The sequence below is a fragment of the Prunus persica genome, chromosome G7 (assembly GCF_000346465.2).
Source record: "Prunus persica cultivar Lovell chromosome G7, Prunus_persica_NCBIv2, whole genome shotgun sequence".
Taxonomy (NCBI): domain Eukaryota; kingdom Viridiplantae; phylum Streptophyta; class Magnoliopsida; order Rosales; family Rosaceae; genus Prunus; species Prunus persica.
Window position 1 is genome coordinate 19,660,650 of NC_034015.1, and position 13,367 is coordinate 19,674,016.

The 13,367-nt window shown below is 38.5% G+C and overlaps 1 protein-coding gene across 1 annotated transcript; it reads right to left on the bottom strand.

The window, feature by feature from the left end:
- On the bottom strand, window positions 3,639-6,174 carry LOC18771806 (protein DETOXIFICATION 51). The gene has a single exon (XM_007204729.2). It carries the CDS (start codon window positions 5,567-5,569, stop codon window positions 3,929-3,931), a length of 1,641 nt encoding a protein of 546 aa, XP_007204791.1. The 5' UTR covers window positions 5,570-6,174; the 3' UTR covers window positions 3,639-3,928.

Consider the following 13,367-nt stretch of genomic DNA (forward strand, 5'->3'; position numbering starts at 1 on the left):
TCTTAACCTAACTCACAATCTAATTCATCTCTCCATGGGTAATTGATCTTAGAATTTTTACTTTTACTGCTTAACTTTTGGCAAATTTAGGGTTTTAAAAAGTCAGTGTTCTGGGGTAAAATGTGGTTTTGGCTTTTTTCCCAAAAACATGAAACTATTCTAGTGGGGGTTAATGCTTTGGCGTTTTCAACCAATTGACTGAAGAAGCAGTACATATTTGGCATTTTTGGCTGGGACATGTCTGAGTTTCCCAAGCAGTGGTGGTGCCAGACTGCCAGTGTTTTCTTCCAAATTCCAAGTACTATTATAAGATATTGGACGATCCAATCAGAATCAACACATGGTTTTCAGATGCTTCAAAAGGACATGTATGGTGTGGTGGTCACTCATCATGTCTCCAACAATGAAGAAAGTTTTGCCATCAAACTGGTTCTAGCTAGTAGAGCTATAGGTCCATGATAATGGCCACGCCCTCAGGTCTGAGGTTAAAGTTTTGGACCATGCTATATGCTTAGGCTACGTACAGTTAGCCTTAGGCCTTTAATAATCGTATTCTATTTCCAACTTATGTGACACATGACAAATCATATTATATCGTTACATTATTGAAAAAATACTGTATAAAATTCAATGAGACTCAAAATGAACGAGCATGCCTTGTTATTCGAATAAAATAACACAAAGTTGAGTTGTATAGCGTTGTCGAATGCTAAGATTATTTGGTTGATTGCGACCATATCCAATCCAACACACCAACATCATTCTACCATCTTCTTTCAATTTCTTATATTAATAATTAGCATAAGAAAAAAAAGATCAAACAAATTGGCTGACGTTTACGCCATCACATATACTTCGTCATAATTGTCATGCATTTGCTTAATTATGCTAATTAATCTACATATACATGCATGTACCATTGACTCTAATCTTAAACATGTATGTGATGTATACATGTAGCTGGCGAGTTTGACCTTCACATTATATATTGCATAAAACAAAACAAGAGGGTTGAAGAGACTTTTAGCCAAAGAAAATGGCTTTGTAAAATATAATGTCAACGGATAATTAGTGACTAACAAGTAACTAACAACATCAACCTCATATTCAAATATAAAATCAAAATATCTACCTCAAATGTCAATGTCAAACTCAAATTCCCAAGTCCCTAAATTAATGATTAACTCCTATATTAGTGCATGAAAGTGGCTACTTAACAACATGTCTATAGTATTAATGTAATACTGCATGACTTTCTTTGATAATAAGGAGAATAACCTAAATATAATCCATAATTAGATCACCCTATATTAATATTCTAGTAGAGATTTATCTTATATAAATAAAAAACGAGCATATTACATTAATATTATGCCATTCCTAAAACGGACTCAATCTAATCACAATTCACATTTTATAATAATCGCAAAGATTAGGAATTGAACCGAGTTGGAGCTCTTTTTTGAAATTCAAAGATTTGAACCTGAGACGTTTGCTTCACCATACGTATATCCCTTTAGCTAGAAAACCCTACATGCATCACTAATGCTATAATATATATATTATGGTGGTATTTTAAGTCAATTACGCATTTTAATGTCTTAACTTTCTGTACAACATTATACGATTGGGTTGAGATATCCATGTCGCATGAATGTTCTTCTTTTCTCTAGAAGCGTGGCTAGCAGTGTAATATTGTAACAAAAGCAAATCCTGAATGGATGAGAAGCGTGGCTAAATAATTAGTTCCAGTCTTTTTTTATTTTTTTTTATTTTATGGATTTGACGGGCATGGAACCCACAGGTTTGGCTTGATACCAGTTGAGGGAGGGTCAGTTTTGAAGTAGCTAGCACGTTTGGCCAAGGTAGGCTAGGGGATCTAGATGATCAATGATATGAGTATATACATATATGAATGTGGATTAAAAGACAATAGAGTACGTAGGAAAACAACCAAGTCCCGCTGATCAATGACAACATATTGACATGAAAGGCCTGATTTCCCCTCGTGCACTTTCTGCACACATATACATCATGCATGTGCTTCTTTTTAACACACACACACACACTCTCTCTCTCTCTCTCTCTCTCTCTCTCTCTTCTAATTTCTTTCAACTTTTCAGAGCTGAGCTGCCCTGCCATGGTGGCCTTTCCTCATGAGCAGTGCAAATGTGCATTATAAGCTAGCCCTTGTTTGTTTGCTGGCTCTTCAACTCCTTTATCCGTATATATAAACCAAGTACCTGACCTGAATTGGATCCACGTTTTCAGAACATGTTGCTACAATAACATAGCTAGCGTAGCTATATTTATATGTTTGTGTCCAAACAAGTCGGATTTCTGATGAATTTGCTTTTTTTGTATATGCTGCTACACGACGACGCAAGTCCAATCACACTCACACATGCTGCATATGCTGTGGTTTGAGTGAAATTTTGTCAACTAGACTCTCTCTCTCTCTCTCTCTCTCTCTCTCTCTCTCTCTCTCTCTATAATTGAGGCCTACCTTTACCTTTGTACGTAAGAATAATGACCTTATGAGGTACCTATTGGCCGTCTGTTATCACTTTGATAGGGAAATGGATTATAATGCAAAACGTGTCTTCATCCAATCTACTCAGTAAATTGGTCCCCCAACCAATCACTAGGCATATTGCGTGTAAGACTCTACGAACAGAATGAAAAATATTAAGTGTGTGTGTGAGAATTTTCCCCCATGAGAGCAAGCATGATTGGGAATCTTTGCGTTCCTAAAAACATAACTAATCATTGTAGATATTAGCTGTACTTAGAACCTTGGGTATGAGTTATGTTTACATATGTTATATATGTCATGTTTAAATCCAAACTAAGCAAATTTATGAAAATTAGGAAGGTGTACATCTAGATCACGTTTAGTGACTCGAACTGAAGTGAACTACATAAAAACTGGCTTATGTTAAACTCAAACTACTCAACTCCAATCTAGTCCAAACCCACGGCGACAACCTTATAGACTTAAGCGTAGGATATGATAAATAGTATCCAAACGTAGTTGGGGAACTTGGGACCTGGGACCAAGACCTGGACGAAATGAAGCCAAGACGATAAGGTCAAACTGTCCTTATTTAGTTTGTTTGGTTGGACTACCCACCGCCACGTGTCAGATTCCGATTGGAAACCTAATCTAATACTTTCGAAAGCCTTGTCCACCCACCCAACATGATGATGAAAGAAAAAGATCAAACATGTCCGAATTTTTGAGACATTTCCCATTTGCACTAGGCACTTACAGTCTACACTGTACTGCCTTGTCTCTGTCAAAAATATATCATTCATTCAACTTCAACCCAATCAAACTTTAAAGTAAAAACACCAATCGCTATTTCCACAACCCAAGACACAAGATAATCTTGCCAACAGGGTCTAAGAGAAATCCATTTTCCCTATAATTTAAATTATCGCTTGTACTTAAAATGATAGCTATTTTTTTATACGAGCGATAATTTAAATTACTTCAATTTACGAGACAGTGAAATCGAACTCGAATGCAAAAACAAATCTGCATTTGATGGTTTATAGAAAATGCTTGTCATACCATATCTATATAGGCAGCACTTGAAGCAACCAAGAGAAACATGGTGGGATGGGATATGATATGAGTGCTTGAACTTTAATCTTTTGTTTTCGATTTTAATTAATCAAATCAAAACCCACTCAATCTGATTCACTGAGTGAAAAAATAAAAAAGCAGAACCCACTCATCAGATCATCACATTAATTAATAATAACAAAGAACAAAATTGTTGATTTATTCTTTTTACGCAAATCCAAATCTGTGACCCAAAAAATAATAATAATTCACAATCGTACTGAAAGAAAATAAAAAGGAATAATTTATATATAAAAAACTGGTGGCAAAAATTAAATCTGATCTGGAATATTTGGATTATCGAGAAGAAGGCACCGTAATGATAATCAACGGCTGTTGCTCCTCCTCTACACCCTTAAAATCAGGCACTACGACTTCACACCCGGCGCACGTTAGTGACTGGGCCCTCTTAGCTTGGAGATCCCAGTCTGTGGTCCCAACCACATACAACATCAGCCCAGCACAACAAACCTGGGCCGACAGCAACCCGATCCAGAGTCCACAAAACCCCACCCCGACCCAGAACCCGAGACCAATCGCCACGGGCATGCCCACCAGATAGAACGCGCTGAGGTTCACGTTGGCTGCGGTGGAGGGGCGCGCGCTCCCTCTGAGGACCCCACACCCAACCGTCTGCGGGCAGTTTCCAAGTTCGCACAGGCCTAGGATGGGCAGCGCGGCCGACGTCAGCCGCACGATCTCGGCATCGCTGGTGAAAATCCGGCCCCAGCTCCCCCTCATCCCGGAAGCAAAGGTCGTTGCCGATAGGCCCATCAGGAACGCCAGCATGACCGCGACGGCAGAGGATAATTTCGCCTTGTGCGGGCGTTTCGCCCCGAGCTCGTTCCCGACCCGCGTGGAGACCGCGAAGCTCAGCGAGGATGGGAACACGTAAATCAACGACGTCGTTTGGATGAGCACTCCCATCGAGGCGACGGTTGCTCTGGGGTCCACAAGAAGCCCACACAAGACGATCATGATCTCGTACCACCACCACTCCAAACAGACAGAAACGCAGCTCGGAGCCGCGAGCCGAAGCAGTGGCTTCCAGCCTGTCAAGCACTCCCGGCTCGGCGCGGTCCACGTAGGCTCGTGTATCCCCTTGGCCCACACGTAAGAAACAAGAGACAACAAGACAAACGAATTGGAGGCAGCGGAAGCGGCAGCGACGCCGGCCACGCCGAGCCGAAGCCGAGTGACCAAGAGGAGGTTCATGGGCAGGTGAAAGAGCGCGCCGGCGAGCGATGCTAACGTGAGCGGGTGGGTGATGCCCTGGGCACGAAGGTAAATGCGGATTGGGTGAATGAGGGAGTTGGTGAGGAGGTCAGGGAGGGAGAAGATGAGGTAGGTGTGGGCCATGGCTGTGATATCTGGGTCTTGGCGGAGGTACAGGAGGATGGAGGACATGCTGAGCCAGAGCAGCGAAATGGGCAGCGACGAAACGACGAGGAAGATGACGGAGCGGTGAAGGGTCAAAGAGAGGAGCTTTGGACGTTGGGCTCCGAAGGCTTGGGAACAGAGAGGCTCCATGCCCAGGGCCAGGCCGGAGAGGACAGAGTAGCCGGTGATGTTGGCGAAGGCGATGGCCAACGACCCGGCGGCGAGCTCGAGGTCCCCGAGGCGGCCGAGGAAGAGCATGGAGACGACTGAGCGGGAGTAGAGAATGAGGGCGGTGAGGAGGATGGGGAAAGCCAGCTGAAACAGAGACTTGGTCTCAGATATTATGTCTGGAAGAGTAATTGAGTCAGTGAAATGCTGTGGTGGCGGGGGTTGGTGTTGCTGCTGATGCTGCTGATGCTGATGCTTTGCAGGATGGGTTTCATGTTTAATGGCGGTGTTTGGTAGAAATAAGAAGTCTAAGAAGAGTTGTGACTGTTGGCGGTGCTCTGTTTTCTTGGCGGCTGTTGATGAAGCAGCAGAAGGATTTGGATTGCACATGATGCTGCTGCTGCTGCTGCTGATTATGATGATGGTGATGATCAACAAGAAGAAGAAGAAATTACGTTTGTTTTGTTTGTGCTGCAGCTAGCCTATATAGTGCTGCAGCTAGCCTATATATATATATATATATGTCTATATTCGATGATGATTAATTGTTTCTGTTTGAATGATGCTCTGTTTTCAGCTGAGAGAGAGAGAGAGAGGGAGAGAGAGAGAGAGAGAGACTCTCGTAAAGAGCACTCTATGTCTTTGAAAGATAGATGGATTGGATGGATAGATGGATGGCTTGGTTTTTGGCGTAGAGGAGAGGGATATACAAAGTAGGGTATTAATAGAGGTGTTGTGTTGAGCTGGGGCATTTCTGTCTTTCTCTGCAATTTTGAACTTTGTTTATCTATGTACTCTGTTTTTTACCCTTTAAACTCCAACATCATTTCTTTTTTTTTCAATTTTAAGTATTTATGAGAATGTGGTAATTACTTGTTTTGTTTAGTTTATGTGGTTTGAAGAAAGAGACGTCAGATTGTCAGGATTTTTGGGGCAGAGGTTTCAATTTCCAACAAGTAAAAATTTGCAGGGGGATTCTTCTGGTGATTTTTTTGCTCTCACTCACGAAGGCTCATCACTTTCTGCTGCTTTGTGCTTTCTCTCTGGTCTCTGCCCTTTACCTACGTAGAGACATTATAATAATGTGCTTTGCTTTCCTTCAAAAGCCAGTGATTCGAGCACCCTCTTCTCACGGGCACTCATCAAGGCAATGCAACAAAGAAAGGAACTTGTTTCGACACAATTTGCGGCCCCAACAATCTACACCACTACGTTATGATCAAAATCATATAAATAATCACGGGCATTTCATAAATAGACTCATTTTAATTTGACATCTTATATAAAAATTCTTAGAAAGTCTGTTTGGAGAAAGAAAAAAAAAAATTTAATTAGCCGCTTGTTATTTTCCGAATGTGTTACAATTTTTTTCAATAGAAAGTATAACATAGAGTTTTTCTAAAGTATTGAACTTTAAATGTTTTTTTATTTTATAAAATGTCATGTTAGAATGAGTATATTTATGAAAAGTAAAATTGTGTACTTGAATTAAAAAGATTTCACTTCATTTTCAATACGCACGTGCAAGACTATTAGAGAATACAGTCTCATATGGATGAGGATCATGGACAAAAGTTTACTTTGTAGGGCTACCTTGTTCACAAAGGTTACTTGGAAACTAGATTTTTACATTCCATTCGTATTGAGAACTCGAATAGGGAGGGAGGGAGGTTTTCCTCCTTCATACTCCATTACATTTTGTTGATTTCAATATTTGTGGTTATAGAAGGAGGGAGCTAATTCGAAATATCCCAAGTCCCCTAATAAGAATAACAACATCTCATGCCACATTTTTTGAGGCATAATTGCAAGCTGTTGATGATTGATTGATGTTAATCTTCTGTTGGAGGAATGAGACGTGAGGTCACTCTCACTCACGCTTGCCCTACTTGGAGCATCACGAACTACTCTTTCTTCATTTAAATTCATTTTCTGCACCAAACCAAAAAAGAAAAAAGAAAGATATACATAGAGAGAGAGAGAGAGAGAAGTGGCCGGTGGGTGGGCCTGGCGGCCGTTTGGATGATCTGATTGGGTGACTGGAATTTCTGAATTGGACACTAATTAAGGAGGGTCTGGCTTCTACACGTCAGCCAAAACACCGCCTTCATTTTACTGCCAAAAAATGCTGTCCCATGGACGTTGCTCCCTCCTCCTCCAAAGTCTTATCCCACGTCACATTTCATCGCCCCTTCTCACCCCTTCACACCAGTCCTCCCTTCCGTTTCTCAAAAGTTGTCTAGCGAGAGTTGCGCGCGTGCGTGACAGTTCAACACATACGAATATAATTCTATTAATCATGATTCTAATTTAAAGTCCAACCATATATTATTAGATTGTTAATAGTTTTAATGACATGACTGGTTATTTGGTAGAGTTGCCGAAACTCTCATGTAACGAGAATAATATTTTTTATTATTTTTAGATAATAACACAATGACATTAAGAAATTTATTTGGTAAAAAATAATATTATCCCCGTTATAAGTAATTTTTTTTTCCACAATGGGATGAGACCGTGAGTCAATCCTAGCCCATTGTGAGAACCCTAGACTAGTTACCCTATACAAGAATTTATGTAGTCAAATGCATGTAAGTTTGAAAGGGGAATTATATATATACATATGTGTGTACATATACGTGCGTTGCGTGATGAACGGGGGAGTAGCATGAGGTCCTCGCTGGGTTTCCACAAACAGATGGAAGGAAGGAGACAGAAATGCCTCCAATTCAATGAAAGCGCATGCATTATTAAGATTTATTTTACCTTAATTCCCTTGTATAGTTATGACCCTGTTACATCTGCCTGTGCTGTGCATGCAAGTGCTGTACCTATCTCTCTCTGTAGCTATCTCTGTCTTGTTGAGTTGGGCGCAATTGACCTTGTTGTCGTTTTCTACGAATGTAATTTGCGTTTTTGTTTTTAATTCATGTTTAAAAGAGAGAGAGATAAATAGATAGATTGGAATTTGATGGAGTAGGAAACTTGAGAAACAGCAGTGATGGTGGGGTGTGCTGGCTGGGTGGCTCAGAATGAGATGGAGAAGAGAGCTCGTGAATATGACACACACATTCCCAACCCAATCTGACACCCTCTGAGTCTCACCCTCTTCCGTCTTCCCAAATATTTTTGGTTACTATTTTAACTTAAGGTATACTCTCATTATCTTTTTAATTACTTGATATGTTTTTATTGGCATAACTATAATTAACTCTTTGTTTTGTACTTATAGAACTATAGTTATATTCATAAGCACGCATCAAGTATTGAAAATGGTGTTAAAAGTACACATTGAGTTAATAAAATGGTAAGCAAAAATGCTACCTTCCTCTTCCCTCTTCCCTTCTCAATGCACCACTTCTCACTTTTACAACGGGATTCTATTGCTTCTTTTTCAGTATGACAATCATACCGCTATACATATTTTTAGTTTATATATAACTTTACAAATGTGAATTAGGTCAGGTGACAAAAACAATAAACCCACCTTTTATATCGAAGTTTGAATCTCCACTTATAGATTAGATTAATTCAGAATTATGTGCTTGTATCAAAAATATATATTAGTAGCTTTCCATAACAGTGTTACGGTCAAAACAAAAATCTCTTCAATTTTTAAATGATTGTAAATAATAAAATTTAGAGTATGAATTTCGTGCCGAATGATATAAGTTTGGTAGATTATATTATATTACTTTACTAGATATGATAGTTTACAAAACGATTGTGTATATAGTACTATAAAAACCCAATTACATAAAGTTGGTTTTGCCTATGTGCATGTTTTAATAAGGATGAACATTATGGAAATACAATTTCCTTCCATTAAGAGATTTTTCAAATAATTTTTTTTGAGGGGCACTTTTTAGGATACTCTACAAATTTAATTTTCAATCATCTAAATCGTCTATTTTTTAAGTCTTTATTCATAAATCATCTTTGCAAAAAATTAGAAAATTAGAAAATCATTAAGGCATCTAATTGCTAGCAACAAAATAGATGAACAGGATACGTCAAGAAAAGACTAAAATAACAATAATCTAATTGAGTGATCAAATGATTTCGGATTCAAATAATTTTTTGCGGATATAACTTTTAAGAGAATATCTAAAAATTAGACGGTTCAGATCATTGAAAATAATGTATGGTGGGCCATACAAAGATGTTCCCCAAATAAACTTATTTGATGGATCCTCAATAGATTCTCACTGCATAAAGATAATATTAAACTAGAAACTAGAAAGTAGAAAACGAAAAGCGATACATGAAGAGATTGAGGGAAAGGCACAGGTGTTGAACAGGAACAGTAGAAGCCTTTGTGCTAAGAGAATATCTTGGTTCTTATTGGGTGGCTTGTGAGTAGGTCCCCCGGCAGACCCAGCAAGTGGCCCACTGGCTCTAGTGGGGCATCTTTTTATTGGGTGATGGGCAGCAGCAGGCAGCTACCATATAGTGTGTAAGCAATAGCATAGCCACCTGATCGATCATGGAGGCACATGAGTATAATTTTGCTAATATATATATATATATATATAGCATCGAATTTTAAATTTCTGCTTGCATGAGTTGGTACAAATTAACCTTGTACGTACACTTATTTAGAATCTTAATTATTGTTAATTAATCTTAAATTGTCATGTCTAATTGCTATAGCTTGCAGTTGACTCCCTACTTCACCCAAAGGTTACTTAGGCCAAGTAGATTTTAATCTATCCTTTTCTTAAGCACAAAGTTTCGCATTATACAATGAAAAGTGCTTGATTCATCCAACAACTAACTCATCAAGTTATCATAAACATATATACTGTTACTATTTTACAGTTAAAAAATAAAAATAAAAATTAGGATGCGTGAGAATTTATACAACTCGTTTTCACAATTATTCTTAAGTACATAATAAGTGATTACGAGAGAAATGAATATATGTCCTGATCGCTTAAAGAGTGAAAGACTTCCTCATCATCTCATAGGATTTTTTTGCCCTACCACCTGAATTATGGGAGACCCAATTTGTATTCATTCATTCTTGGTCAACTTTAAATTTCGTATTAAGAGGAGTAATTCATAATTGAACCGTACAAAACTTTTTTCCTTCCTCCAAGTATTTGTATACGGGGTCCATTATGCATTATTTTCTGACAAAATTCAATAGATAACATAAATAAATCTTGAAATTTTTTTTAAAATAAATAAATTGACATTTTATTCTTTATGGGATGGCTTTAAAGTGCATGCCAATAACATTTGTGGTGTTTTTTTTTTAAGATTTCCACCCAACAAGCAACACCCATGAAGTTCCATCACATATATATTACAAGGAATAATAAAAGTTCCTTTTCTCATACCATGATCATGAAAAGGCAAAAAAAAACAAAAACAAAACACAAAAGGGAAAAAAAAAAGAAAAAGAAAAGTTAAACATCGACTATATGGGACGCGTGGCAACACCCCATATATGGGAAGAAGAAGACTAGAGAAAGTATTCATAATTTCCAAGGATCTCTCACTCATCTTCAAAAAGGCACAACCCGATCAACCGCAAAGCTCATCTCCATCATCTTTGCTTCATTTTATTATGTATCTCCTAACCCTAATCTGCGCCATTTATTTTACCTTTTAGTTTATATATATTATCATCCATTATTAAAAAAATCTGGTCCATCTGATCTTCGCAGCCAATGTTTGTACAGCCGTCGGTTTGCTGTATGGCAACACATTTTATTATAAGTTTGTGGAAAAGGGAGGAAACATTAGTGCATGCCCCATATGCATGTAAGAGATGTAACTCATCGCACTCTCTTTCAAAGAAATCGGAAAAGGGCCACAGAAAGAAAGAAGGAAATATATATATATACGTAGGGCACGTGATATTTGGGAAGGAGTTGCAGATGGGTCTTTACAACTCCAGCTACTTGTCTCACATGCACAGCTCATCTCCATCTCCATTCGCAAATCCATCTAAAGCAAAACCCTTCAAAACTTCAGCAACAAAAAAAAACATTTGTCGTCTGCAGCGTAAGCATATTTTTTGAGTTACAAGTTAGAAGTTTCCTTGCTTGGAAATTCTGTGGGTTGAGAGTGTGCTGTGTGGACTGTAGCTTACTAAAATTGTTACAGAAGAAAAGAAAAAGAAAGAAAGAGAGGCTAAAAACACAACCACTAGGAAGAGACCCACACGCATGCCATATCCCACGTGGGGGCCATTTCTGCACATGGTTGTGATACATTCTTGTCCAAATTCCCACACCATTGATGACCTTTAATTCAATCCTAATTTTAACTCTCTTTTTATTAAAATTATTAAGATGTATTATGAATCGTTAAAGTGTGTCATCATAATTTGTGTGTCCCCCGATCGTAACCCTATATGTATATGTATCTCTGATTCCATCAGCACGCAAAGCCAACCTTGCTAAGCTCTCTTGCCTTCGACCATGGCTCTGCTTACTTGAGTTGAGCGTATTTGTTGGACTTGGACTGCTTTTAGGTCAAGGGTCTAAATTGTCTAAAATCTCAACACTTTTGAACAATCCAGGGGGAAACAAGTGACCAACAAATACTGTTTTGTGTTTGACTTTGACCCACTAATTGGCAATATAGGGAGGAGACATACACGTGGCAAACTGGGTCCTAGCCACGTGGAAAATTAGGTAGGGCCGTAGGTAAAATGAATGATCTCCTTCTTTTCCACAAAGTAAACAGAGATATATGTATATAATTACAAGTTTGGTTTTGGATTCCTTAATTGATGCAAGAATGAAAGGCGTGCACTGAGCTAGCTGCATTTTCAAACCCCAATTGCATGGGTATAGATTGCTCTTGAGACTAGACTCAATTCAGAACCCCACAAACCAAGCTATTGGTGGCCCCAAATTGTTGGCATTGTGATTAACTTATATATTGAGGTGAATGCAATACATCTGAATCATTAATTAAAGCTTTGATCAATCTCTAATTACTTTGTTCATATAGATTAATTTATGAACAGAATAATTGTTGTACCTAAATCGAAATGGGGTCAAATATAAAGAAACTTTAGTCAATCACTTCCATAATCACCAATTAACAAAACAAAGATTATCTTAGGTTGACAAAATGGAAATAGGAATCCCAAAAGTGACTTTTCAAAGCATGTAGGCGTTCATCCACAGAGAATTGCAACATGATGAGACTAGATTTGGTTCGATATGGGGGGTCAAGTTTTCTTGCGCCAGTGATTTTGGGGGGAGAATTATATTGATTGGACTTTGAAAAAGAAAGTTGGCTTTTTAGAAGTAGAGAGTGTATATATATATGCAAATTGTCTCGTGAAGGAATGTATTTTCTACTACTCCTTCCTACTTTCCTTTATATTTACAATAACGTTCACATTGTAATAACGCCAAAATGTCGGCACATAGGAGAAGGCCAAATCAACATTGGTTTTGTTGCATCAATATCCCACCAAAAGTGTCACTACCAACTCCACCAGAAGAAAGAACATGAACAAAGTCAAAGACATGTTGCTTTCACTTTTCTGAGTGAATTAATTACGGTTATGTGTGCAAGTTCTTCAACATGATCTTATGATTCTGTAAAAATTGACTGCAAGCCTTGTTCAAATACTGGCAGCGCCTAGTTTATTCGTACAAGGCAGTTCAAAACCCTCGATTTCAATTTGCAATCACTTTGGACGGTGGAAAAATTCAACCCAACTGTTTGCTTGAAAATGTTGGTAATTGCCTTTTGTTTGTATTAGAAATATGAACTGTTCAACTGTCCAGCCCCAAAGCAGTTGTTGAAAGTAAAATATTTTGACAATGGGGATGACAAAAGGAAACACAACATGGCAAAATAATGGTGGGTTGGAGAGAAGTAATGATTGCTAAATCCTCAAAAGTGATATCCCTCCTGAGCGTGAGGGTTTGATTTCAAGATTGATTAGTGCTTAAAGAGTAGGATTAGGAGTGGGGTTAGCGATGACGTATTCAATAACTGACCATTGTGGAGAATCTAATCATGTCAAATCCTTGTTTGGTTGATGAGAAACAACATTTTCCCCCTCCTCGAGGACATGCACATGCTCAATGTCACTCAGACAGGCCTTAAGATTCCTTGATTTGGGCCGGGATTTTATGGCCAGGCCCAATCTCCAAAGACCTCAGAAGGCCCAGCCCAGATTGAATTTTTCTTCACAGTTGAGGGTCCA

Coding starts and splice junctions, on each gene's coding strand:
- LOC18771806 (XM_007204729.2), bottom strand. CDS start 5,569: ATGTGCAATCCAAATCCTTCTGCTGCTTCATCAACAGCCGCCAAGAAA.